At 40.6% G+C, this 24,536-nt stretch overlaps 2 protein-coding genes across 7 annotated transcripts in view; both read left to right on the forward strand.

Annotated features, from left to right (window-relative positions):
• The window catches only part of LOC104891604 (beta-glucosidase 18), a 43,881-nt gene that overhangs the window by 5,334 nt on the left and 14,011 nt on the right, over positions 1-24,536 (forward strand). For 3 of the 5 annotated variants that reach the window (XR_008968933.1, XR_008968935.1, XM_010677311.4), the window contains exons 7-10: positions 3,831-4,083; positions 16,050-16,165; positions 16,710-16,968; positions 17,861-17,963. Coding sequence is in view for 2 of the 5 variants with exons in the window: in XM_010677311.4 (XP_010675613.2) it covers positions 3,831-4,083; positions 16,050-16,165; positions 16,710-16,968; positions 17,861-17,963 (731 nt within the window). In the remaining 3 variants the exon portion in view is untranslated. Of the gene's footprint in view, positions 1-3,830; positions 4,084-16,049; positions 16,166-16,709; positions 16,969-17,860; positions 17,964-19,565; positions 19,968-20,549; positions 20,721-24,536 lie in introns of those variants that run through there. The other 2 variants (XR_008968934.1, XM_048642729.2) reach the window with 2 other exon arrangements.
• LOC125496860 (uncharacterized) lies at positions 7,111-9,393 on the forward strand. 2 transcript variants are annotated; one of them, XM_048642732.2, is made up of 3 exons: positions 7,111-7,410; positions 7,477-7,905; positions 7,975-9,393. In XM_048642732.2, the coding sequence occupies exons 1-3, from the start codon at positions 7,318-7,320 to the stop codon at positions 8,686-8,688; spliced, it is 1,236 nt and encodes a 411-aa protein (XP_048498689.2). In that variant the 5' UTR covers positions 7,111-7,317; the 3' UTR covers positions 8,689-9,393. The 2 variants fall into 2 exon arrangements, with proteins under 2 accessions (XP_048498689.2, XP_048498688.2); XM_048642731.2 differs by having other exon boundaries at positions 7,111-7,905.

Raw genomic sequence — 24,536 nt, forward strand, 5'->3', positions numbered from 1 at the left:
GATCATAAAGCACTATGTGTGGTTCGATTGACATTGGGAAAAAGTGATACTTTTAATGTCAAAAACATGAGAACAACAATAAGGTTAATAAAGGCTTTATCATCCATGTACGAGAAGATGTGAATATGATGTATTTAATGCGTTCTTTATTTAAACTTGAGATGATTGATGGTGAATCTGCCGCTGAATTTATTAATGAATTTAGTAAAGTTATTAGTTAATTGGCCTATGTGAAAACTAGAATTTTTTGCACGCGATGCGTGCTTGAATTTTTTTCGAAACAGATACTCAATTTTCTTCAGCATAAGAGTCAAAATTTGAACATTAGACATACGAAATATAATTGTTTTTAGTTGCAAAATTTAATTGGTTTAGTTTCTGTCACTTAAGTCTCTCACCGTTCTTTTTGTTTTTTTTTTTTTTACTTTTCAAAGTTAAATTCTATGAACAAAATAGAAATTTTATTGAATTTATTTATGATTTCTACTATTATAATTTTTAGTTGATTTTTGAATTAAGTACAGTACTTCATAAATTGTAAAGAAAGTGGACACTTTGATTTTAAGTCAATTTTTTCATAGGTAGTAGTTTGTGAGTGATTGTTATAATTATATTTTTGGTATTTTTGTTTGAAGCCCCATTTGATTTGTAAGTGCATTTGTAATTTAGAATGGGAAGGGGGTAACATAGTCTCTTCATTTGGGGACACCATAGCTCCCCCTTCTCTTATATGATAGAGATATGTTGTACTTTAATTCTTGAATGATATTTTCATAAACCTTTTTACTTGATAATAATCGCTTATATAATAAAAAAAGATAGGTCCAAATATATGTAAAATTTTTATTATATATAGGAAACACTATAAAAAGTAAATAATTTTTTTCCTTGTCTAACTTCTAAATTCTGATTTCACTACAAATGCACTTCTATTTTTTTATCATGGCCCACCATTAATTGTGAATTGTTCTTGAGAATAGTGATTTGTAAGTAAATTTTTGAAAATATTTTTGTATGTATTGACGTTCTAGGCTGTTAGTTTTAGTTTGTATGTTAATTTTAAGTTTTAATAAAGTTTTCTGATTATTTGAGTGATTTGCGTGATTTTTTATACTACCTCTGTTTCTTTTTAATTGTTACACTTACACTTTTCACGCATGCCGATGCACTACTTTAAGCCTTTATATCTCTAATTTTGTATTTGTAAAAAATATAAAAACTACATATTAATAAAATACATACTAATACGAATCTAACAAGATCCCACATGACTATGTTTTTATTCACGTATAAATCACAAACGAGGGTCAAAGTTCAATTTGTGAATAGTGTAAAATGTGAAAGTGTAACAAGTAAAAAGAAACGGAGGTAGTAATGTGATTTTCTCAATTGTATGAGTGATTTGTAAAGTTTCTTCTTTTAAGTGATTTGTGAGTGAGTTGTAAATTAATTTTCGGTAGTTTTCTTTGAGTGCCAATTTTGATTTTAACAATCCTTTTGTAATTTATAAGGGAAGGGGCGGGGGGGGGGCATAATAGGCATTTCAAAAAGGACACCATTGCTCCCCTTCCCTTATATATAATAGAGATAGAATTTTTTGCACGCGATGCATGCTTGAATTTTTTTCGAAACGGAAACTCAATTTTTTTCGACATACGAAGCATAATTGTTTTTAGTTGCAAAATTTGATTGGTTTAGTTTCTGTCACTTAAGTCTCTCACCATTTTTTATTATTTTTTTTTTTTTTTTTACTTTTCAAAGTTAAATTCTATGAACAAAATAGAAATTTTATTGAATTTATTTATGATTTCTAATATTATAATTTTTTAGTTGATTTTTGAATTAAGTACATTATAAAGAAAGTGGACACTTTGATTTCAAGTCAATTTTTTCATAGGTTGTAGTTTGTAAGTAAATTTTTATGTTTTTGTAAAGTTTCCTCATTTTAGTTATTTGCATAATTATGACCCACCATTAATTGTGAATGGTTCTTGAGAATAGTGATTTGTAAGTAAATTTTTATAAATATTTTTGTATGTATTTTGACGTTCTAGGTTATTAGTTTTAGTTTGTATGCATGCTAATTTTAAGTTTTAATAAAGTTTCTTGATTATTTGAGTGATTTGCGTGATTTTTATAATGTGATTTTCTCAATTGTATGAGTGATTAGTAAAGTTTCTTCTTCTAAGTGATTTGTAAGTGAGTGTTGTAAATTAATTGTCGGTAGTTTTCTTTGAGTGTCGATTTTGATTTTGACATTTCTTTTGTAATTTAGCAAGGAAAGGGGGGCAAAATAGGCATTTCAAAAGAGGACACCATTGCTCCCCCCTTCCCTTATATAATAGAGATTACCTTTGCTGATAAGGTAAAAGTTTTGACTTTATTGTCCTCTTTACGAAAAGAGTATGAGTTGTTGGTACTGCTATTAATAATTCCGCAGGGAAGGAAGCACTAAAGTTGGATGATGTTAGGGATGTGGTGTTGAGTGAGAGTACTCACCTTAAGGATTTCATGGAGTCGTCCGGTAGAGGATACAGTGTTGAGGGTAGACAGAGGAGACAACATGGGAGATCTAAGATGGGAAAGCCAAGGGGTAAGAGCGGTAGAAGAGTTGGTAAGGCAAAAGCGAAGTGTTGGTAATGTGGTGAGAAAGGTCACTATAGGAGACAATGTCATAATTCCAAAGATATTGATAAGGGGAAGAAAAAGCAGGAGGATCGAGATAGTGATGAAGAGAGTGACGCTTCCACGAACTGTGTAACGGAGTATGTTTCTGATGCTTTCATGGTAAGTAATGCAAAGAGCTCACAACTAGTTCATAGATCTTGGATATGAGTTCTTTGTTTCATTCTTCGCCCTATAGGGAGCTGTTTCAAAATCTGAATTTTGAGAAACTCGAGAAAGCATATCTTGTAGATGATAGACCATAAGAGGTTGAAAGTAAAGAAGATGTGAGCGTGAAGCTTGCTAGTGGTGACATGTATGACTAGAGCACCTACAGAAAGATTAGAGAGTCTAGAGAGATTGAGAATTCTCCTTGTATCATCATCTCATATTCAAAGTCCTAGTGTAGTGTTTTTGGTTTTCTCCCTATCCAAGGGTTTCCACATTAAATCTTCTTGTGTTATTTTATTATTTTAATTCCTTAATTCCTGCGTATATTATACTTCAGTTGCATGATTTGTTAGCCCCTATGATACACATTCATGACACCTTCTTTGTGTTATATAGCTTATACCTTTTGTTGCTTGCTTTCCTTTAGGTCAGGAGAAACTTTAATTTACTTCTTTCTACAATTGGATATCTTTAGATATAGCCAAGCCTTTAAACCATAAATCTGATTTTATGATTGAATGCAATTGAGCTTTCTTGAACTCATGGACGAGTCAAATTAGTACTGTGACTACTTTTAGAATATTTTTACGCAACATAAAGTGTATGCCTCTTATATTTAGACATAATAGTCCGAGGGAATGAGCTCAAACCATGAATATGAATCTAAAAATCAAACAAAAATGATGGGATCCCCGTTATTCTATGTTAATGCAAACAAGAGAAAAAAGAAATTAAAAAAATAAATCGTGGTAAAGCCATGCCAACGATATCCTGTTCTAGGATCTTGTTTAATCCTAAAGGTACTACTTAAAGAATTAATCTGATGGAGTGCTCCACTCTTAGTTTTGCAAGCTAGTCCGCCACGCGATTACCTTCCCAGTAGCTACATTCTGTACTGTAGAAAATATATTGCCATACATTTCTATCTTATTCATTGCTTCAGTGGTTTCAATACATTTAAAATATATTTGATACATATATATGACATTGTATAGGGAAGATTTTGTTCTTTTTGCAAAGACTTGTTTTGAGAACTTCGGAGATAGAGTGAAGTATTGGGTAACAATAAATGAGCCTAATATAAATGCTATACTGGCTTATATGGAAGGAGCATTTCCACCACGTCGTTGTTCCGCTCCTTTTGGTAATTGTTCAGTTGGTAATTCCAACATGGAGCCTCTAATTGTTGCTCATAACATGTTGATATCACATGCTAAGGCTGTCAAAGTATACCGCGATCAATTTCAGGTATATTTTGCTTTATCCGATTAATTTTCATTTTAATTTCTTCCGTTAGTCTATATGTTTGTGTATATGAAATGAAACCTAGATGGAGATTCCTTCAAACTAATAAAGACTAACCAATCTGAAGGACAATTATGCCTGTTTCTGTCTAGAAATTAAGGTTAATGGTCTGTGCTGAACAAGTCCTTTAGGTCCGAGCTGGGCTGGTTATCAGTTCACCGGAAACCTGCAAAACACAGAAAAACTACCCCGGGGGTTGTTCCGGGATCGCCCCTCCGACGCTCAAGTCAGTTGATGATTGAGGTAGAGAGAGAATCTAGAGTGAGAAGCTCAAGTTAGTTAGGTGAGTATTCAATACCTTTGCATTGATGGGACAAGAGGTATTTATAGTGGTGAGAATTTCTATAAAGTGGTGTGCTGGACGTGACAGCTCACTTGGGGATTGGTGATACCCTTTCATTGGATGATTCTGGTGGGACCCACGATCCTTAGGTGGCGGTGCCACGTGGCATGATTTCCTTGGAGGGATTTAATGGGCCCAAACATTTAGCCCCACGCCGGGAAGGGGCAGAAGGGCCGTCCGACCGGGTGAAGCCCCTTGGTGGCGTAGAATTCCCTAATCTGACTAACCTTAGTAGGGAAAGCCAGAAGGAGACCAGGTCGGACATGTGCCGACCAGGTCTTGAATCCGCAAGTCCAATTAGACCGACCTCCCTGGAGGGAGATCAGAAGGTGACCAGGTCGGGAAGGAGCCGACCAGGTCCATGAATTGCCGGTTCAATCAGGCCGACTCCATGAAAGAGGACAAAGGAGACCAGGTCGGGAAGGCGCCGACCAGGTCCAAGAATTAGCCGGTTCAATCAGGCCGACCTCCGTAAAGAGGGTCAGAAGGAGACCAGGTCGGGAAGGCGCCGACCAGGTCCTCTTAGCCCAAGTAGCTCGGACAGGGTTAAAAAGCCTGGAGAGACCGACCAGGTCCCAGCACTTAGCCACATTGGCTAAGTGAAGGGACAAGCAGAGACCTGGGCAGGTGAGGACCCCAACTTGACCGACCGGTTCCGGATTGGAGGTGTTGCTCGGACAGGGGCTAACAAGCGCCTGGAGAGACCGACCAGGTGTTCCCTAGCACTTTGCCACATTGGCCAAGTGAAGGGAGCAAGCAGGGACCTGATCGGGCAAAGGGTGATGAAGCCCCAACTTGACCGACCGGGTTCCGGATTGGAGGGTGTTGCTCGGACAGGGGCTAACAAGCCCTGGAGAGACCGACCAGGTGTTCCCTAGCACTTTGCCACATTAGCTAAGTGAAGGGAACAAGCAGGGACCTGGTCGGGCAAAGGGTGATGAAGCCCCAACTTGACCGACCGGGTTCCGGATTGGAGGGTGTTGCTCGGACAGGGGCTAACAAGCCCTGGAGAGACCGACCAGGTGTTTCCCTAGACTTAGCAACATTGGCTAAGTGAAGGGAACAAGCAGGGACCTGGTCGGGCAAAGGGTGATGAAGCCCCAACTTGACCGACCGGGTTCCGGATTGGAGGGTGTTGCTCGGACAGGGGCTAACAAGCCCTGGAGAGACCGACCGGATGCTCCCTAGCACTTAGCAAACTTGGCTAAGTGAAGGGTGCGAGTAGAGACCTGGTCGGACGGGGTGATGGAGCCCCAACTTGACCGACCGGGTGTTGATTGACGCTTGTAAAGCCCGAGAGGGTGGCTTTGAGCTGGAAGCCAGTGGCCTGCCACATGGCGCTTCTCAGCTGGGTAGTTGAGCTGGATGGGACTTTCTGGAAATTTTGACGTTTCATCTTCCATTGGCCATGTGGAGGCACCTGATAGGTTTATGGAGAGACGCGTCCCGAGGCACGCCTATATATTTGTACGGAGAGGAGAGAGAATTCATTTGTGCAAAATCTTCTAAAAAATTCTTCACTTTCTCTCTCTAAAAGCTCTCGCTTCTCTCTAAGTTTCTGCAATTTCTCCGGTTTCCGTCGTCCGACCAGGTACGCTCTTGCTTTTTTAGTTTTATTTCGCTTTTTCTTTTCAATAACCTCGGCCGACTCCCTTGTCAATACAATAATGGGAGAATCGTCCGAGTCGGTGACACCTCCGACCTCACCTCCCTACAATCGGTTCGAGGAGGTGAGGGGGATGGGAATAACGTTGGTGTCGACCTTAATAAGTTGCCCCGACCCCTCGGCCGTTCCTGACGCGGTTCTGCTTCCGAGCCCCTCATCGTCACTAGAGGAAGAGGCCGAGGACGCTGTTCCCTTCCCTTGGGAAGTGTCCCTGGCCTTTTTTCTAAAGCCAGTTACTTAGATAAATACCTTGCTGATGGTGTAGTGAGGGTGACGATGTCGGATAGCGAAGATGTGTCAACCTCTGGCCGACCGGAGTTTCCTGACCCGGATCCGAAGGGAGGACCGGGGTCCAAGTTTCCGCTCCCCGCTTTGATGAAGGCCCTCCTTGAGGACCCGAGGGGGCAGGCTGCAAGGTTTCAGATAAGGGACCCCTATATGCTTGTCCGACCAGAGGCCCATCATACTGTTCTCACTCCCCCTCCGGGCTGTACTGCGGTTTATTATAAATCTATGGAGATGGGGCTCCGGTTTCCATTGACGTCTTTTGTGAAGGAACTCCTCAACGCCTACAATCTGTGCATAAGTCAAATCTCCCCGAACTCTTGGGGAAGTATTGTTGCTGTTCAGACGGTATGTGCTATGCTGAGCGTCCGACCAACCATCAGACTGTGGCGCAATATGTTCAAGCTGGTCGAGATGTCGGCTGGAGACAACGGTCCAGGTTGGTGGTATTTCCAGGCCCGACAGGGGTACAAGGTAGTGCTCGACCTGCCCACGTCTCAAAAAGGGCTTTAGGAGGAGTTTGCCTTCGTGTTTTTTGGAGGGGACTGGGGAATCCCACAGTCCGACCGGATGTCGAGCCCAATCACGAACTTAATTTCAGGGTTCCGGAGATGTCCGAGAGGAAGCCATTGCGGCCATTTACCTACAAACCGAGGCCCAAATGTTCAAGGGGGGAGGTTTATGTTGCCAGCAACTGGATACCGAGCTGCCGCTTGTTCAAGAGCGAGCACTTGCTGTCGGCGGTCGGGCTAAGCCGGACGTTTCCCAGGGGTAATCGGCCGAGGGGGTTGTTTAACTTGTTTTTGTTTGTACTTGCAATTTCTCATATTTGGTTGTTTTTGCAGCTTGCTCTTTGACACGTCTCCTCGAATCCGATCCCGAAATGGCCGAGAAGTTGAATTATGCGGCAATGAGGGCGGCCCAACTTAAGGCTGAGTTGAAGGCAAAAAAGATCGGAGTCCCCAACCCTCCAAAGGTATGTCTCGGGTTTTGGCCGAGTACTCTATCTTGCTGGTTCCGAGCTGATCTTGAAACTTTGCAGGATCCGTCGAAGCCCAAGGCTTCGAAGAAAAGGAAGGAGCGGGATCCGCACAAGGTGGCCAAGTCCGAGAAGGCGCTGGCCAAGGCTCAGGATGAAAAGGCTAAAAAAGCCAAGTCCGTTGAAGTCAATAGTCCCCGACCTGAGGACCGGGTGGAGAAATCCGAGGGGACTCATATTTCTGTCCACTCGGAGGATTTCCGACCTGTTCAGAGTCCTCAGTATACGCCGGCCGCTCGCGGCCCCCATGACGACCCGGAGGAGCTTAGCCTCGCCTTGGCTAGGCCTTTTGGCGAACTGGATGCTCAAGGACTCGACACTCGCTGGACCAACGCTGTTGAGTGCCTGTACAGCGCTTCCACCGACCGGGAGTACATCGCTCAGACCAGTGGTCCGGAGGAGACCAATGACTTGTTTCGCAGTTGGGCTGAGGTGAGTTATCTTCGGCTGCTTTGTGAATTTTGCTTAGTTTTTACACTGACCATTTGTTTTGTTATTTAGTTCTCCGCTCGGCTGGTCAATGTGGCCAGGAACAAGGTCCATTTGGCCGAGAAGGTTTCTGACTTGGAAGCCAAGGGCAAGAAACACTTCACTGCGCTCCACGCCGCCGAGCAGGCTCAGAGGGTAGCCGAGGCGGATCTCGCCCACGCCAAGAGGTGTATTGCTCGGGATCAAGATGATTTCAAGGCCGAGCGGGCGCAATGGGATGAGGCCAAGCGGAAACTCATCAAGGAAAAGGATGAGGCTGTGATCGCCAAGGTTGCTGCCGAGGCCCAGGTAGCAGAAGCGCAGACTAAAATTACTGATCTGCAATTCAAGTTGGCCAAGCTGGAAAAGGCCTCGAAATCCGAAGATGAGTGGTTCGCTGGCTGGAAGGAGACCAAAGCCTGCGAATTATTTGTCAACGAGGTCGGATCTACCGCCCAACAGATGGGGGTAGATGGCGCCCTTAAGAGGATGAAAGCGGCCCTTGAGAGATCGCATCCCTCTCTTCCTTGGTCCGAGGTCATGGGGAGCTACGAAGCTCTTCTGAAGGAGGAGGATCAGGCCATCCTCTCGGAACTGCATATTGGCCTCTCGGATGATGACGATGATGGTGATGAAGAGGATGTAGAGGAAGAGGCGGTGGCTGACAAGGGACAAGACCAAGGGGTGGCCAGGTCCGAGGAGCATCATGGGAGCACCAATGATCCGACCGACGCCCCTGCAGCTTAGGCTTTGTTTTGACTTGTATTTTGTTTTTCTTTTTGCTCTTAGCCTTGGTAGTACCAAGGTTTTAGGATGTAATTTTTTCTAACTTTAATGAAAAGTCTTCTTTATTTTATCCGAGCACCTTTTATTATTGTCAATTGCAATTTTTGCTTCAAAGATTCTCGAACTGGTTAAGTTTTGCTTGATAATACTGGTCGGGTGTAACTCGAACAGCTTGCAATCGAAACGTCAAGCCTCGCAGAATATAGTTGGTCGGACTAAATTCGAGCACTTAAAACTGGTTAAGTTTAATTCGAACAATTGAAATGACTGGTTAAGTCTTTTTATTAACTTAGAAAGATTGACTGGTTAAGTCTTACAAACCGAGTGACTACATGCCACGTCTGGCCAGTATCTCGGCTATATGCCCCTAATTGCAATTGACTATACATAGTATTTCTTTAGATTGTCTAGATTCCATGGCCGAGCAAGTGGTATGCCTTCAGGATTCTCGAGCTGAAATGTACCAGGCTTGATGACCTTGGTTACCTTGTAAGGACCATCCCAGTTGGCCCCTAGCTTGCCTTTTAGATGTGATAGCCCTGTAGCTTCGACTTTCCTGACCACCCAATCTCCGAGCTGGATCGGCCTTGACTTGACTCGACGTTGAACTGCCGAGTGACTCTTTGCTTGTAGCGGATCGACCTTAACAATGAGTTGCCCCTTGTTTCTGGCAGCAGGTCGAGTTGACAGGCTTTCTTCTTCATTTTGCTCGAAGTCATAAAAGGTGATCCGAGGCGATGGGATACCGACCTCTACGGGCAGTACTGCCTCACTACCATAGACCAGCCCGAACGGGGAGTGTCCTGTTGCCTCCTTTACCGTTGTCCGAGCAGACCACAAGACTCCAGGTAGGTCGTCCACCCAAGCCCCTTTCGCTGCGTCAAGTGATTTTTTGATCCCCTTGAGCACTATTTTATTGGCCGCTTCGGCTTGGCCGTTAGTTTGTGGTCGGGACACGGCTGAGAACCTGGTCTGTATCCCAAAACGGGCGCAATACTCCCGAGTTGGTCCACTATTAAATTGCCGACCATTGTCCGAGACCAGGGCTCGGGGAACTCCAAACCTTGTGATTATGTTCCTCCAAATGAAGGCTTGCACTTGTTTGTCAGTGATGGAGGCAAGGGGTTCGGCTTCAGTCCACTTGGTGAAATAGTCTATGGCAACTATCAAGAACTTCCGCTGACCCGATGCTGGTGGGAACGGGCCGAGTAGGTCCATGCCCCATTTGTCAAATGGTAAAACTGCTTGAATGGGACTGAGGGGGGTAGCTGGGGATCTGGGAATATCCGAATGGATTTGGCAAGATGGACATCTCTTAACCAATTCTTGTGCATCTGCCTTGAGGGTAGGCCAGTAATACCCAGCCCTTAGAGCTTTTCCTGCTATGGTTCTCCCCCTTGATGGCTACTACACGCCCCTTGGTGTATTTCCCTTAGGATGTAATTTCCCTCTTCAGGGGTTACGCATTTCAGCAATGGGTGCGTGTATGACTTCTTGTAGAGCTGCTCGTCATGCCATAAGAACCAACCTGCTCGGTGCTTGATCCTTTCGGCTTCTTTGACATCTGTTGGGAGGACTCCGTCCCGCAAGTATCCGACCACCTCATCCACCAAGTCAGGATGTAGACCGGGTGCTGCGTCCCTTCCCTTTCGGCAACAAGAACAGCACTTAGGGCGTATTCGGATACGGCCAAGTACACGAACAATGTTTCCCCCGGCAAGGGGGACATGAGCTTGGGAAGGGTTGATAGATGAAGCTTGAGGGAAGCGAAGGCTTGTTCAGCTTCTTCGTCCCAGGCGAATTCTTTTTCTTTAAGGGCCTTGAAAAGAATAGGCTCTTATCAGCCGACCGTGATAGGAATCGTCCAGGGCAGCTAGACATCCGGTTAGGCGCTGCACTTCCCTGACGTTCCGGGGGATTTCATTTCCAGAACTGCCTTGATCTTGTCGGGGTTGGCCTCAATACCCCTTTCATCTACCAGAAATCCGAGGCACTTACCCCCTTTCACTCCGAAGACGCACTTTTTAGGATTGAGCATCATACGATACTTCCTCAGTGTGTCAGCGTCTCCCTCAGGTCGTCGGATTCAGAGTGGGCCTTGCTTTTGACGATCATGTCGTCAACATATACCTCGATGTTCCCACTAAATTTATTCTGTCGCTGGTAGGTGGCTCCGGCATTTTTCAGTCCGAATGGCATCATTTTTATAGCTCCCTTGCGGGGTGGTGAAAGCGGTATGAATCCGATCATGTTCCGCCATGGGAATTTGGTGATAGCCTGCATTAGCATCCATGAAGCTTAGAAGGGCATGACCAGCTGTCGAATCGACTAACCTGTCTATTTTGGGCAGAGGATGGTTGTCTTTCGGACAGGCCTTGTTCAGGTCTGTAAAATCCACGCACATGCGCCAAGCCCCACTCGGCTTTTTCACCAGTACCACATTAGCTAGCCATTCCGAGTACTGACATTCCTCAATGAATCCTGCCTCGAGCAATTTTTTGACCTCCACTGCGGCAGCTTTGCACCTCTCCGGACCTTGATGCCTTAGCTTTTGCTTGACTGGCTTGTATCCCTCTTAATGTTCAGCTCATGACACATAATTTTGGGGTCAAGCCCGGGCATCTCTGAGGCCTCATAGGCGAACACGTCCTGTATTCCCTGAGCACTTGCACTACTTGTGCTCTTGTTTCTGGGTTTAGGGCCTTGCCCACTCTTACAGTCCGACCGGGTTCTGTCCCGATCTCTACTTCTTCGTCTTCCTCAGCTGGCTGAGGCCGTTCGTACTGTTTGGGGTTTTCTGTTATGTACACCCCCAAGTTCCTTGGTGAACTTTCTTCCCTTTTCCTCTTCTTCGAGTCCTCTTGGACGTCGATCTCAGTTCTGCTCTTTAAGCTATTAACATAGCATTCTCGTCCAGCCTGTTGATCTCCCTGAATTTTTCCGACCTTCCCCTCATCTGTTTCGAACTGCATGAGGAGTTGGTACGTGGAGATAGCAGCTTTTGTTTTGTTCAGAGTGGGTCGTCCCATTATTATGTTGTATGGGAGGGGGATGTCGACCACTAGGAAGTCGATCGGTAGGCTTCTGCCTTTGCCTTTCTCTCCCATCCGAGTAGGGAGCTTTATCGATCCACAGGTTGTACCGAGTTACCCCCGAAGCCTATGAGTGGCTGGTCGAGTGGTATGACATCCTCTTCGCTGTATTTCAGCTTTTTCAGGCATTCTAAAGTTATGATGTCAGCGGACGACCCACTATCAACCAAGACTCGCCTTACCCGGGAGTTGGCTACCTTGAGCTCGATGACCAGGGGGTCATCATGGGGTACGCTGACTGGTCGACTGGATTCCCCGAAGGTCATCACAGGACAGTCCGACCGGCTTGGTTTGACCTCAAGTACTTGGTGCTTGAGGTTTTGGAGATGAGCTTTCCTGGCTCGGCCGGTTAGGCCCCGAAGCGAAGCCACCCGAGATGACCCCAATGTAGCCTTCAGTGTCTCCACTATTGGACTGACCGACCTTCTGCTTCCCCTTCTCTTCACTCGTGTGCTTGAGGTAGCGGTTCAGCTTCCCCTGGTCAGCTAGATTGTCCAACCCTTTCTTCAGTTCCCTACAATCTTTTGTGGTATGACCACATTCCCGGTGGTACTCGCACCACTGGCTTTTGTCCCTCCGGTAAGCTGAGGTCCGGATGGGTTGGGGATTGGGCAGCATGGACTTTGCTTGATGTCCAGGTATATTTCCTTCTGTTTTTATTGAAACGAGGGTCGTTTCCATGATCAGTAACCTATCCGACCTACCGCCCGTTTTCTGCAGTTTGGGCTGATCCCGGTTATTTCCTTCTTCCTTCCTCTTCTTACTCCCCTCTTTCGAGTGGCGGCAAATATCCGCCGCTTGGATGAATCTTTGAGCCTTTGCCATGGCCTCTGAGAAGGTTTTGACCTCACTTTCAGCCAATGTCCATCTTAGCCGGCCAGGTTGTAATCCGGACATGAGAGCAGCAAAGGCCACAGCATCTTGTAGGTCGGAAACTTTCAGGGACTCCTCATTGAATCTTTTTATGTAGTCGGCAAGACTTTTGTTCTTCTATTGCTTGACCCCCATGAGGTGCAAGCTAGTTTTCTTTTGCCTCTTTCCGGCCACGAACTGTGGGTAAACATATCCTCGAGTAGGTGAAGTCGGTGATGATTCCGGCCGGCAATTCTTGAAACCAATTTAGCGCGAGACCTTTCAGTGTGGTAGGGAAGAACCGACACCATGTGGCCTCGCAGCTGGTCTGCACACTCATCTGGGCCTTGTACGTGGCCATATGATCTTCCGGGTCGGTTAGGCCCGCGAATGGTTCAATAAGTGGCGTTTTGACTTTCCCCTGGGTAGGGGTGTCAATGATTTCTCGGCTGAACGGGGTCATGAACTTGAGACTCCCGTGCCGAGCTTTAGCGGTTTGGACTGAGCGGAGTCACCGTGCCCCTCGCTGAGCAGCCTTACGATCTAGGAACTGACGAGCATCATATCCCTGACTCGGCGTTTCTCGTTGAGGATATTCCGAGCGTCTTCCGGTTTGCGGCCAGGATTTCCCCTTGGCGATCTGGAGACATGGGTCTCCCCTCCGGAGAGCTGCTTCCCGAGGTGCCGACCTCTCGCCCGCAGGTGGGCGCTCATCTTGCCGAGAGGGGGGCCTTTGAGACTGAGTTCTCTCCTTAGCAGCTGACCTTTGCCGGTTAGGCTGGTCACGCAGGGAGCGAGGGTTTCGCTCTTCCCTATGAGAGGGCCTCTGGATATTGTCCTCACGTTGCTGGAGGTTGAGCTGGTTATGCCCTTGCCCCTGCTGGAGAGTGGTCAGCATCTGCATAATGCTTTGTTGCAAGGTTTGTTGCAGCTGAGCTGCTATGAGTGCAATGTCAGCTGTGAGTAGAGGTTGGGGGTCAGCGCGTTGTATTTCTCGAGGGGGAGAAGGCTGAAGTTCCTGAGAGAGCTCCAGGTTAGGGTCCAGTGTATGAACCGATGGGGATCTAGTTCGTGCTGACCTCCTTGGTTGGGGTGAGGGTTCCCTCTCAGTTTGTTGAGGTTGGGTAGATCTGTTACGGGCGTTCTTGGAAGGTGCCATGGCTGACTAGCACTGAGATTAAGTCCTGAGTAGCAAGAGAGTCTTTCGAAATGGTGGCGAAGTAACTTTTTGTACTATCCCCACAGACGGCGCCAAACTGTTTCTGTCTAGAAATTAAGGTTAATGGTCTGTGCTGAACAAGTCCTTTAGGTCCGAGCTGGGCTGGTTATCAGTTCACCGGAAACCTGCAAAACACAGAAAAACTACCCCGGGGGTTGTTCCGGGATCGCCCCTCCGACGCTCAAGTCAGTTGATGATTGAGGTAGAGAGAGAATCTAGAGTGAGAAGCTCAAGTTAGTTAGGTGAGTATTCAATACCTTTGCATTGATGGGACAAGAGGTATTTATAGTGGTGAGAATTTCTATAAAGTGGTGTGCTGGACGTGACAGCTGACTTGGGGATTGGTGATACCCTTTCATTGGATGATTCTGGTGGGACCCACGATCCTTAGGTGGCGGTGCCACGTGGCATGATTTCCTTGGAGGGATTTAATGGGCCCAAACAATGCCTAAGATTCATATAACTATTGTGGAACTATGCAACTAAAAAAAGTAAACCAACCCTCGACATAGAAGCTATATACTACCTCCGTCCTTTATTAGTTTACTCACTTTGACTTATAACACTATTCATTTTTATTAATTTGACCGTCATTTGTATGTAAGGAAAATATAATCATGTGTGATATAATTTGATTCGTCTCAATATGTAGTTTTGGAATATTAAATTTTTATAATTTTTACAAATACATAATTAGAGATATTAATCCCTCCGTTTCCTAAAGATCTTCCCTCTTTCCGTTTAAGGGTGTTTCCAAAAGATCTTCCCTCTTTTGCTTTATTCCTTATTTGGCAAAACAAATTTCCCTATTTACCCTCTCATGTCACTATCATATGGTCCACCATTACATTATTAATTCAATTTTACTCCCTTTCTCTCTCCTACTTTAACCCCTTTTTATTTGTTTATTTATCTTAACCCCTTTCTCTCTCCTACTTTACTCACACCATACCCCACACAACTTGATTTTCCTTGGTATCCGTAGGAACAGTAAGTGGGAAGATCTTTAGAAAACGGAGGGAGTATTACTCAAAGTTTCACATCGATAAATGTGAAAAGTCAAAAGGGGTAAGCTAATAAAGGACGGAGGGAGTACTTTATAATGCACCTCAGAATTACCGATCCGAAAAGAATATATATGATGCAAACAAATCTGATTACCATATTTCTAGGTAGCACCCTAATAGACAACAGTAATACTCCGGCCCTCAATAGAAAGAACGGGACCTTCTAATAATTTACATAACAGAGTTTGTCTTGTAAGAGACCGCCTACTTTTAAATTAAAATTAGGCAATGGTAAGCCTAATAGTAACTACGTTAATTTCTTTCGGTGACTAGTTTAATTCATTTAGTAACTAGATCTAATTATATATTAAAATTAGACCGCCTCTTTTAATAATTTTGCTTAGGTTAATGGGAAGCTATAGCCTATAAGACTTTAAATATAAGAAAATTTGTGAGCAATTACGTACATACCGCTTTTTGAATGTAGCTATTGAATAAAAGATTTATTAAAATAACTAACTTATATGAACTTTCTTTTATTTAGTACTATTACCAAAAGCTAAACATATCGCGCAAATTTGACGAAAAATGCTTGAACTTTTCATTTTGCTTCTCTTTATTTATTTATCTTTCTTCTCTTATTAATTAGAATTTCAATCATGTCCTTATTTTCAATGTAAAAAACTTATATGGACTTGGTCCACACTAAATCAATGTGGACCTAATGTTAAATTATGTGATTTATGAAAAAAAAATCACTATATAAAAAGAATAGATATAAAAGATGAGTAGATATAGGTTGTGAACTTTGATTATGTAAATAAAAAGATTACTATGTCACAAAGTGAAAATTTCATCATGATAAACTAATGTGAGAAAAGTGACTATATTTATATATAAAAAAAGTCACTATGGTTGATATTAATTGTATAATACTTAACTTAAGATTTTTAAAAAGTTATTACATGAAAAAAAGAATCATGATGTTGAATAAGTGATTTTTATGGTCCACAATAACATTATTGTGGACCAGGTCCACACAAGACTAACTCATTTCGATAACTAACCTATGCCATGGGCATAACCTTTTATCAATCAAACAAGTTGACACCCACGTAACTAATGTCATTTGTGATTGCTTATATATTATAGCCTAAGCAAGGTGGGTCTATCGGCATAGTGGTGCATGCCTTCCATTATGAAAGATACACAGATGATGAATGGGGATTCCAAGCTGTAGAGAGAGCCTATGCATTTAATTTAGCCTGGTATGTAAGATTTATTCTTCGAATTTTTAAAAATCTAATTTTATAACCGTGTTCAATTCATTTTAAAATGATAATATTCAGTCAAAATAATGTCACTCCTGCTAGCTAATATCAGTAAGCAACTAGGTTAACTAGGTTCAAATGCTTAGTTTATAGTATACAAATAAGTATTTATCATACAAATAGAGAATGTTTAGATTTCAAAAATATGAGAAGACAAATTAAGGACCGCTTTGTATATGAATTACAATATATAGATAAAAGAAATATATATTTTTTAAATTGGATGAAATATAATAATGTTTTAAATTTCATATCATTAAATTTAACTTTACTTTTCATTTGTTCAATAACTATGTAATTTTTGCTGTGACGAAACTAATGTAAATTTTCATGATTTGATGTATGCAACCAAAGTACCCAACATATACTATAGAGGTTGAACTTTTATACCACCCAACATATCATGCATAGGTTAAAAACTAGTTTATTTAGTATTTACTTTGTTGATTATATGGATCTAGCTAATAACATTGAGTCGCAGGTTAATAGATCCCTTGATATATGGAGATTATCCTGCCATAATGCGCAAATATATTGGAAAAGAGCTCCCAAACTTTAGTATAGAGGAAGTAAAATTGGTGAAAGGAAGTGTTGATTTTGTAGGCTTAAATCATTACACATCGTTTTATGCAATTGACTGCTTGCATCATTCCACTGACTGCACCCCAAGTGAGCATCGCCCTGTTAAAGGTTTTACTGCCAGAACAGGATCTCGGGACGGTATTCCCATTGGAGACGAGGTAAACCCCCCAAGTACTTTTCTTTCTTTTCTAAAACGAAATTGAGAAAATTAATCACGTGTAATTCCTCTACGCCGTGTGTTTATTTCAAAGCATATTTATACACTAGGGTGCACAATGCTTACATACTTACTGTGTATCTAAAAGAACATGTCATTCGTCTAAAATAATATGAACCTTTATAGCAAATTTTCTTGGTAAAAAGAACTTGCACCTGTTTAAACTTCATTCATTAAAGAACATAAATCATAATGAAAAGAACATAAAATTTAAAATAAAAAACATATTTTTCAAAAAATTTAATTTTAAAAAATATCACCATTGAATTTGAAATAAATACTAATATCATGTTCTAATTAAACTAACAACTGATATTTCTTATTATATCAACCTTTTAAATAAACAATGTAACTTCTTTGAATTGCATATTATTTTCTTACATCTTTATGTTCTTTTTTATATTGAGTCCTGTTATTTTGTATGTACTAGAATTATATAAATTGAATTAAAAAATACAATTCAAACTCAAAAAATAAAATGCCCAATAAACATGGTACACTGGGATGCACTTTGTAAGTATGGTGGATTGGCACATGTGCTTGGGTTTTGATTTTAACACTACTTAAATGGGAAATTGGGAGCCCCTTTTGTAGCCCACAAAGAATCTGATTGGGCTAAATTGTACTCATTTTTTATCTCTTGGTAGTTGAAAGACCAATCTTCAAATGGATGACATTTCTAGGTATTTAAATAAATGATTTATTTTTAATAAAATGAAATATAAGCCATTGTTTTCAAGTTCCATATAAGAATAGATCTCACTTGAACTTTACTATTTACTATGGGCACACACGTTTAAATATCAATTTTTTTTTTTTTTTTTTGTAACCAGATGGGTATGTTTGGTTTCCACGTAGTACCACATGGAATGGAGAAGCTTTTGAATTACATTAATATGAGATATCCGAATTTGAGTATTTATATCACTGAAAATGGTAAGTAATCTATTGTTGCCACATTTTTTTAATCATCTATAGGATTATTTATCAAAATTCAAAAATCAAGTGAGAAATGTCGTGCACTTGTGCTCATTTGTTTTAGGAAGTATTGTTTTAAATAAGTCAACTTTTACGCGATCTTCCCATTTTAAGTCTACTTTTAGATTATCTCTAATTGAGTTAAACTTGTATGTCTATCTTCTTTTATTGAGTTTTAATATGTGTGTGACTTGTTTAGTAAGTTAGTTATGATACGTGTTACAATGTCCCACCCCCACCCTTGCCTCCCTCGCCTATTTTAGAAGAAGGGGCATTGTAACACGTATTATAAGTAACCTACTAAACAAGTCATAAATTAGTTAAAACTTAATAGAAGAAAACAGACATACGAGCCTAACTCAATCAGGGATAATCAAAAGGCAGGCTTAAAATGGGAAGACCGGGCAAAGATTGACTTATTTAAAGCAATTTTTCCTTTGTTTTAATAATATTGAAATAATGTTTACGCTAATTGTGGTTCATTGTGTGGCTTATGGGTTATCTGATAATTCCTCTTATATATCAGCATTAATTACACAAATTTGTCAGCACTTTGGATTTCCCCTTTCATTTAACTCACATCGTTTTTCAATATTATACTCTCTTCGTTTTGATTTAGTTGTTACACTTTAAATTTCAAACTTCTCGATACATATTTTGAATGTTAATATCTTTAGTTACTTTTTAATAAAAAAGTGATATTATTAAAATATATTTTGAGAGATATAAGCAAAATCTTACATGACAATATTTAGTTATATATATAAATATAGATAAATAAATTTAAAGTGACTTATGTGAATACCGCAAAAGTGAAATTGGAAAAGCATTTGGATAATATATCTATGTACAATTGTACATGTGTATGACAAAACTTACATTACTAAAATGAGTAGATATATTTGAAGTTGTTATGAGTAAAAGAAGAATGCCCAAACATGCAATGCATGCACCATCTTAATTTCTTTGGTTACTAAGTAGTCATGCTATATAATAGAGGACCTAAGAGCTATTGCACAATAGAAAACTCTACTTTAAATACGATGAAACACTCAGTTGTTTCATTCATGCACTCTCCCTCTTCCACAACATGTTTATATTTGTTATTTAATTCTTTTGTTCTCTCTCTTTCACAAAAGAAGCGAGTGTTATTGTGACTATTTTTGAATACTATGGTCATTCATTCATCACCAATTCACCCCTTCAGACACACCTACTACATTATTTCCATTCACAAGCAACACTAGCCTATGATATGCCATCGATTATGGACCTTATTTCTCTTTTAGATGGTGTGTGTGAGCATGTGAGGGAAGAAGAAAACTACAGTAAATGTTATTTCTAAATTCTAAGGTTTTTTGACATCATAGAAAATTGCAAGGAAATAAGTAGTAGCTATAATAAGGGCAATCGTCGACAGGCTACAATTAGGTTGTGTGCTTATTGAACTTGCGTGCGCGAGACCTTAGTAACGGTGCACCATTGTGTCATTATCCCTAGTGTACGGATGTTATAGATGGTCCATCTGATTGAGACGTCCGCAATATATGGATTTTGCAGGGTTCAGAATAAAACTTCAAAGTCAGTGTGAGGGAAAATACATGGATAGCCACGTTCCTTATTAGGTATGGAGGTGGCCATTAGGTGCACTTGCAACCAATGCAATACTCCAAATTTTTTGTTGTTTTGTCCCAAGCGCCATCTAATAGATGTGTATCTCCGGTATTCCCTGAGGAAAAAGACCTATATTTGCGAATAAGAAACCTGGTGGAACCAAAGGTTCTAAAGGGTATATGCGTGCAGTCCACAAACAACTTTGTCTTGTTGAATGATGTTGTGTTATTCCGAAGATGTTGACGTTGTAGAATTTTTAGAGGAGAAAAAAGAGAAACTTGGAGAGAAATTAAAAAGACTACATTTTTATATATTTTTCATACTCACATCATGAATAAACAAAACAACCTTTAAATATGCATACAAAGCACTACTAATAATATGTCCACTATGTAGCCCACTAGGCCACTACTTGCTTGCTATCCCACTGTAACGCCCCGACCTCTAATCATCGTGGTTAAGTTAATTAATCGATTATTAGCAGCAGAACCTAGATAGTCGGCGCGTTACCGCCGTACCTTCCATAAGGAAAGTACAAGGCAACATAAAATCATAAACTTAAACATTTTATAACATGAAGCATAATAGGTCCAACATTAGTCTTAATTAATAGAAACTTAGTTACTAATCAGAGTTTTTGACATAACTTAAATTAAAACCATGAGAGTCTAGATAATCTAGATATTAGTTAAATCCTCACTGCTACGCCATCCCGTTATCACCATCGGTACCTAAAACATAAAACAAAACGTCGTGAGCCGAGGCTCAGTAACATACTACTCTAACATCGTAAATTCATTTCACATCATTTTAGTTAAAAACAGGGAGAATAGAATAAGTAAAACATTTCACAAACATATCATATCATGTTACATTATCTTCTTTATCATGTTCATCATCATATATATTTTACTTTGGTAACTTGGCTAGTACAACGGAAGGGACGTCTCCCCAAAACATCATAACATCATAAACGGAAGGCAGCCACCCGAGGACAAAAGCCCTCACTAAACGGAAGGTGGCGTTATTTGCCCAGATTTGCGCGGTGCCACCCGAGGACAATAGCCCTCACTAAACGGAAGGTGGTTAACCGGCCGGAAGGTACGTGCACGACCCGGGATAACAGAATACTTGCCAAGAACCGTCTTTCACTTGAATTTATCATGTTTCATTGCTTTTAAGCATATCATCATCATCGTGAATAATTATATTCTTTCATTTCATATCATAACATCATCATCGTCATTTCATAGCATCGTATCATCATAAGTTCATAACCATCATAAAACATTTCATTTCGATCCCGCAATCCATATATAAAACATAATATTAATCATGATCATAAAACATACTTTGAAGGGGAATGCGGGTGTTAGCAGTAGACGTTACCTGAATTCCTGCTTAATAACCTTGATAGCCGGGGGAGGCTTGTAATATCCTTTATCTTCCTTAATCTATTCAAGAATAATTTTATTAATAAACGTTTCGTTATTTAGCTTTTAAGCCTAAATATTGGTTAGCGCTTATTAAGGTCATAACGGTTATTATAACGTCGTAAAGGTCTCCTTAAAGGTCATTATTTCATAATTGCTATTAACTTTTTAATTAGGGTGACTCTTTAACAACTAATTAATAAAATAACTCATTTAGCTATATTTTTAGAATTATCGAAACATAAGTTATACTATTACATATTATAAAACCTTTTGAAAACATAACATTATTCTAGTTCATAGTTAATAATTAATTAGTCGTCCATTAATTAGTTAAGTTTAAAGTTATAATAGATCCATTAACATTATTTTAATGTTATTTAGTCATTTAAAACTAACAAGTCAAGTAACTAATTATTATAAGTGAACTTAAGGATTAGTGAAGTATTCATAACTTAAACTTAATTATAACAATAAGCTTAATAAATTAGTTTTTAATTAGTTTTAAACAACTCAACTAGTTTAGAAATCATGAATTATAACCCAATAATAGATTTTAGTAAATAAGTTAGGTGGTTTAGTAAAACTAACTAAATCAGCCCACTAAAGCTCAATATATTAAAGCAACAAGATTAACTTAGATGATTTAACTAAGTAAATCAGATTATAAGCCCATTATTATGATTGATTTAATAAATTAAACTAATATGGCTTAATAGAGCACTAAATCAGTTCCATTTAACTCCATTAGCCTAACCATTAGTAAGTAGTTTGACTAACACCATCAAAAATCAGATTTGGCCCAATTAATAAACATGCAACAATTTAATTGAGTTGGTTCAACTAATATAAATCAGTCCACTAATATAACTTAATAAGTCCATGAACAAGTTCAAACTACATCTAAGTCCAACAACAAGGATTCAGTTTTAAGTTACTTAGTTTAGGTTCTAATTGAACTATTCTTGGCCCAATCTACACTAACTTAACAATAGGTAGAAATTTGGGCTTGCATTAAAAACTTAAGGAAATCAGAAATTTAAAAAGGAGAATATCATCACCTCTGCTACTAGGAGCAGGGAGGACGAATCGCGACTGAGGTGGACGCCGGCTTCGGTGGTCGACGGCGAGCAGCAGCGACGTTTCCGGCGATGGCCTCCGGTGGTTCAGCGCGCGGGTCGTCGGTGGTTCAGCGCGGTACCGCAGCGCACGAAGAAGAAGAGGGCCGAGAGAGAGAGACCGCGAGGAGGAGAGGGAGAGAACGTGAGGGTGCTGGCGCAGGTCTCCGGCGAGCTGCGCGGTGGTCGGCGAACGACAGCGGGGTGGGGACGGGACTGGGCGCGGCGCAGGTGGCGCGCGGTGGCCAACGGTGGTCGGTTGTGGGGGTCGAAACAGAAGAGAGAGAGAGAGAGAAAATGGGGTTTTTCTTGTGGGTTTTCTTTAGTCACAATTTCAATTTTCCGGTACTTTGTTGACAGAATTTCTGATTAGAGGGAGAAGAGATGATGAAGGTTGTTGTTGTGTTCTTGATGTTGAACTTCCATGGCTATTTATAGTGGAAATTTGGGAGTTAAAATCAGTGGTTGGGAGGAGGATGGTGAAGTAAGTAATCTGATTTTGTTAACTTGAAGAAGCAATTGTGAGGATGGGTAATAGATTTGACTGAAGAAGAAGAAGAGAGTGATGATTGCATGAGTGCCAAATGGCCATGAAAAGGTGAGGAAGAAGGCAAATTAAATGGGGGAATTGACCATGGCTTCTCTTTTTCTTTTGCCCTTTTTGTATCCCAACTAAAATTCAGAAAATTTTCCACACTAACACCTTCAAACGTGGCTTGATGACATTTTGGGTGAAATGTTAACATTTTGTACTTAAAGTGAATTATCAACTTTATTAGCCTTCTTGTTTAACTCATAAAATCGTAAATTATATATTATCGTCATAATTTAAGTTAGTAAATTTTTATGTTAAAATTCTATAACCATTTTATTATACGTTGCTTAATTAATGGAACGAATAAAATAAAATATATTCTAAGTGCATTATTATGTTAATTAATCACTTAAATATGTTTAAGATTTTTAGGATATTACACCCACTAACTAGACCATTATCTAGACCACTACTTGTTAACCCACTAACTGATTATTAGCAACTAATCCTAACTATTAGAAAAACTATTTGACTAATTTTGGAGCATAATCCAACAGACGTCGCTCTCTAGACTCCATATAGTGTAGCAGGAGCTTTCATTTCCATCTCCCAAGAGGGTTGCTATGTAGCTGGGAATGCGTGGACTTTCATTTCCATCCTCCTTCCATACATATAGTATCCAAGCAATGATCCTTTGATGCAATGGTATATGGGTATTGAACAAACCCATAAATATGAGTATAGAGAAATCGAGGAGAGATAGACAAGAGAGAAAGAATTAAATTCTATTTTCTAAAAAATTAAGTCAGGTTGTTGATAAGTCAACCCTCAACCACTTATATACAAAACTTTGTTACAGAGGCTTCTAGAGAACAATACTAACAAACTTAAATTAATTAACAATCTAAACCCCCTCCCCCTCCCCCCCCCCCCCCCCTTAAGATTGATCTGGATGAAATTAAGACCAATGTTGAGTAGGTGGATGAAGAACAAGACCAATTTTGGAGGTTAAAAACTTTTGTTGATCAGTGCCCAATGGTTTTGTCATTAGGTCTGCTAATTGAAGAGCAGACTTCACATGATGAGTCTTGATAAAGCCCGCTTGTACATTCTCCCGAACAACGTGAACATCGAGCTTCTGATTTTGTGCGCATATGCTTTGTTTTCTCATGGAAATAAGAATTGGCTGCAATATGCTTAGTAGAAACATGTGTGCATATGCTTTGTTTTCTCATGGAAATAAGAATTGGCAGCAAGTTGCTCGGCAGAAAGATTATCACAATAAAGAGGAATTGAAGTAGGAACATTAATGCCTAACTCACTTTGAAGACCTTACAACCAAATGAATTCGTTGGTAGTATAACTCATACTACGATACTCAGCTTCTGTGGAACTTTTGGAAACAACATCATATTTCTTGGTTTTCCAAGAAAAGATTTACCAAGAAAAACACAATAATCGGACAAGGATCGACCATAATCACTATATGTACCCCAATCAGCATCACTATATGCTGCCAAAGTGAGAGAAGAATCAGAAGGATCGAAAAGACCCAAGTGAAGAGTACCCATCAACTATCTTAGAACATGAACAACAAAAACAAAATGAGAATTTCTAGGATCATTTAAAAACTAACTCAATTGTTGAATAGCATAATTGATGTCAGGCCGAGTAAGATTCAAATATAACAACTTCCCAATGAGCTTTATGTACTTTTCAGGATCCTGCATCTGAGTACTTTCAAAATTACTTAACTTTAGGCCTTTAGGAAGAGGGTAAGGAGCAGGGGACATGATTCCATGTGAGCATCTTGAAGCATATCAAGAATATA

This window comes from Beta vulgaris, chromosome 4 (assembly GCF_026745355.1).
Source record: "Beta vulgaris subsp. vulgaris cultivar EL10 chromosome 4, EL10.2, whole genome shotgun sequence".
Taxonomy (NCBI): Eukaryota; Viridiplantae; Streptophyta; class Magnoliopsida; order Caryophyllales; family Amaranthaceae; genus Beta; species Beta vulgaris.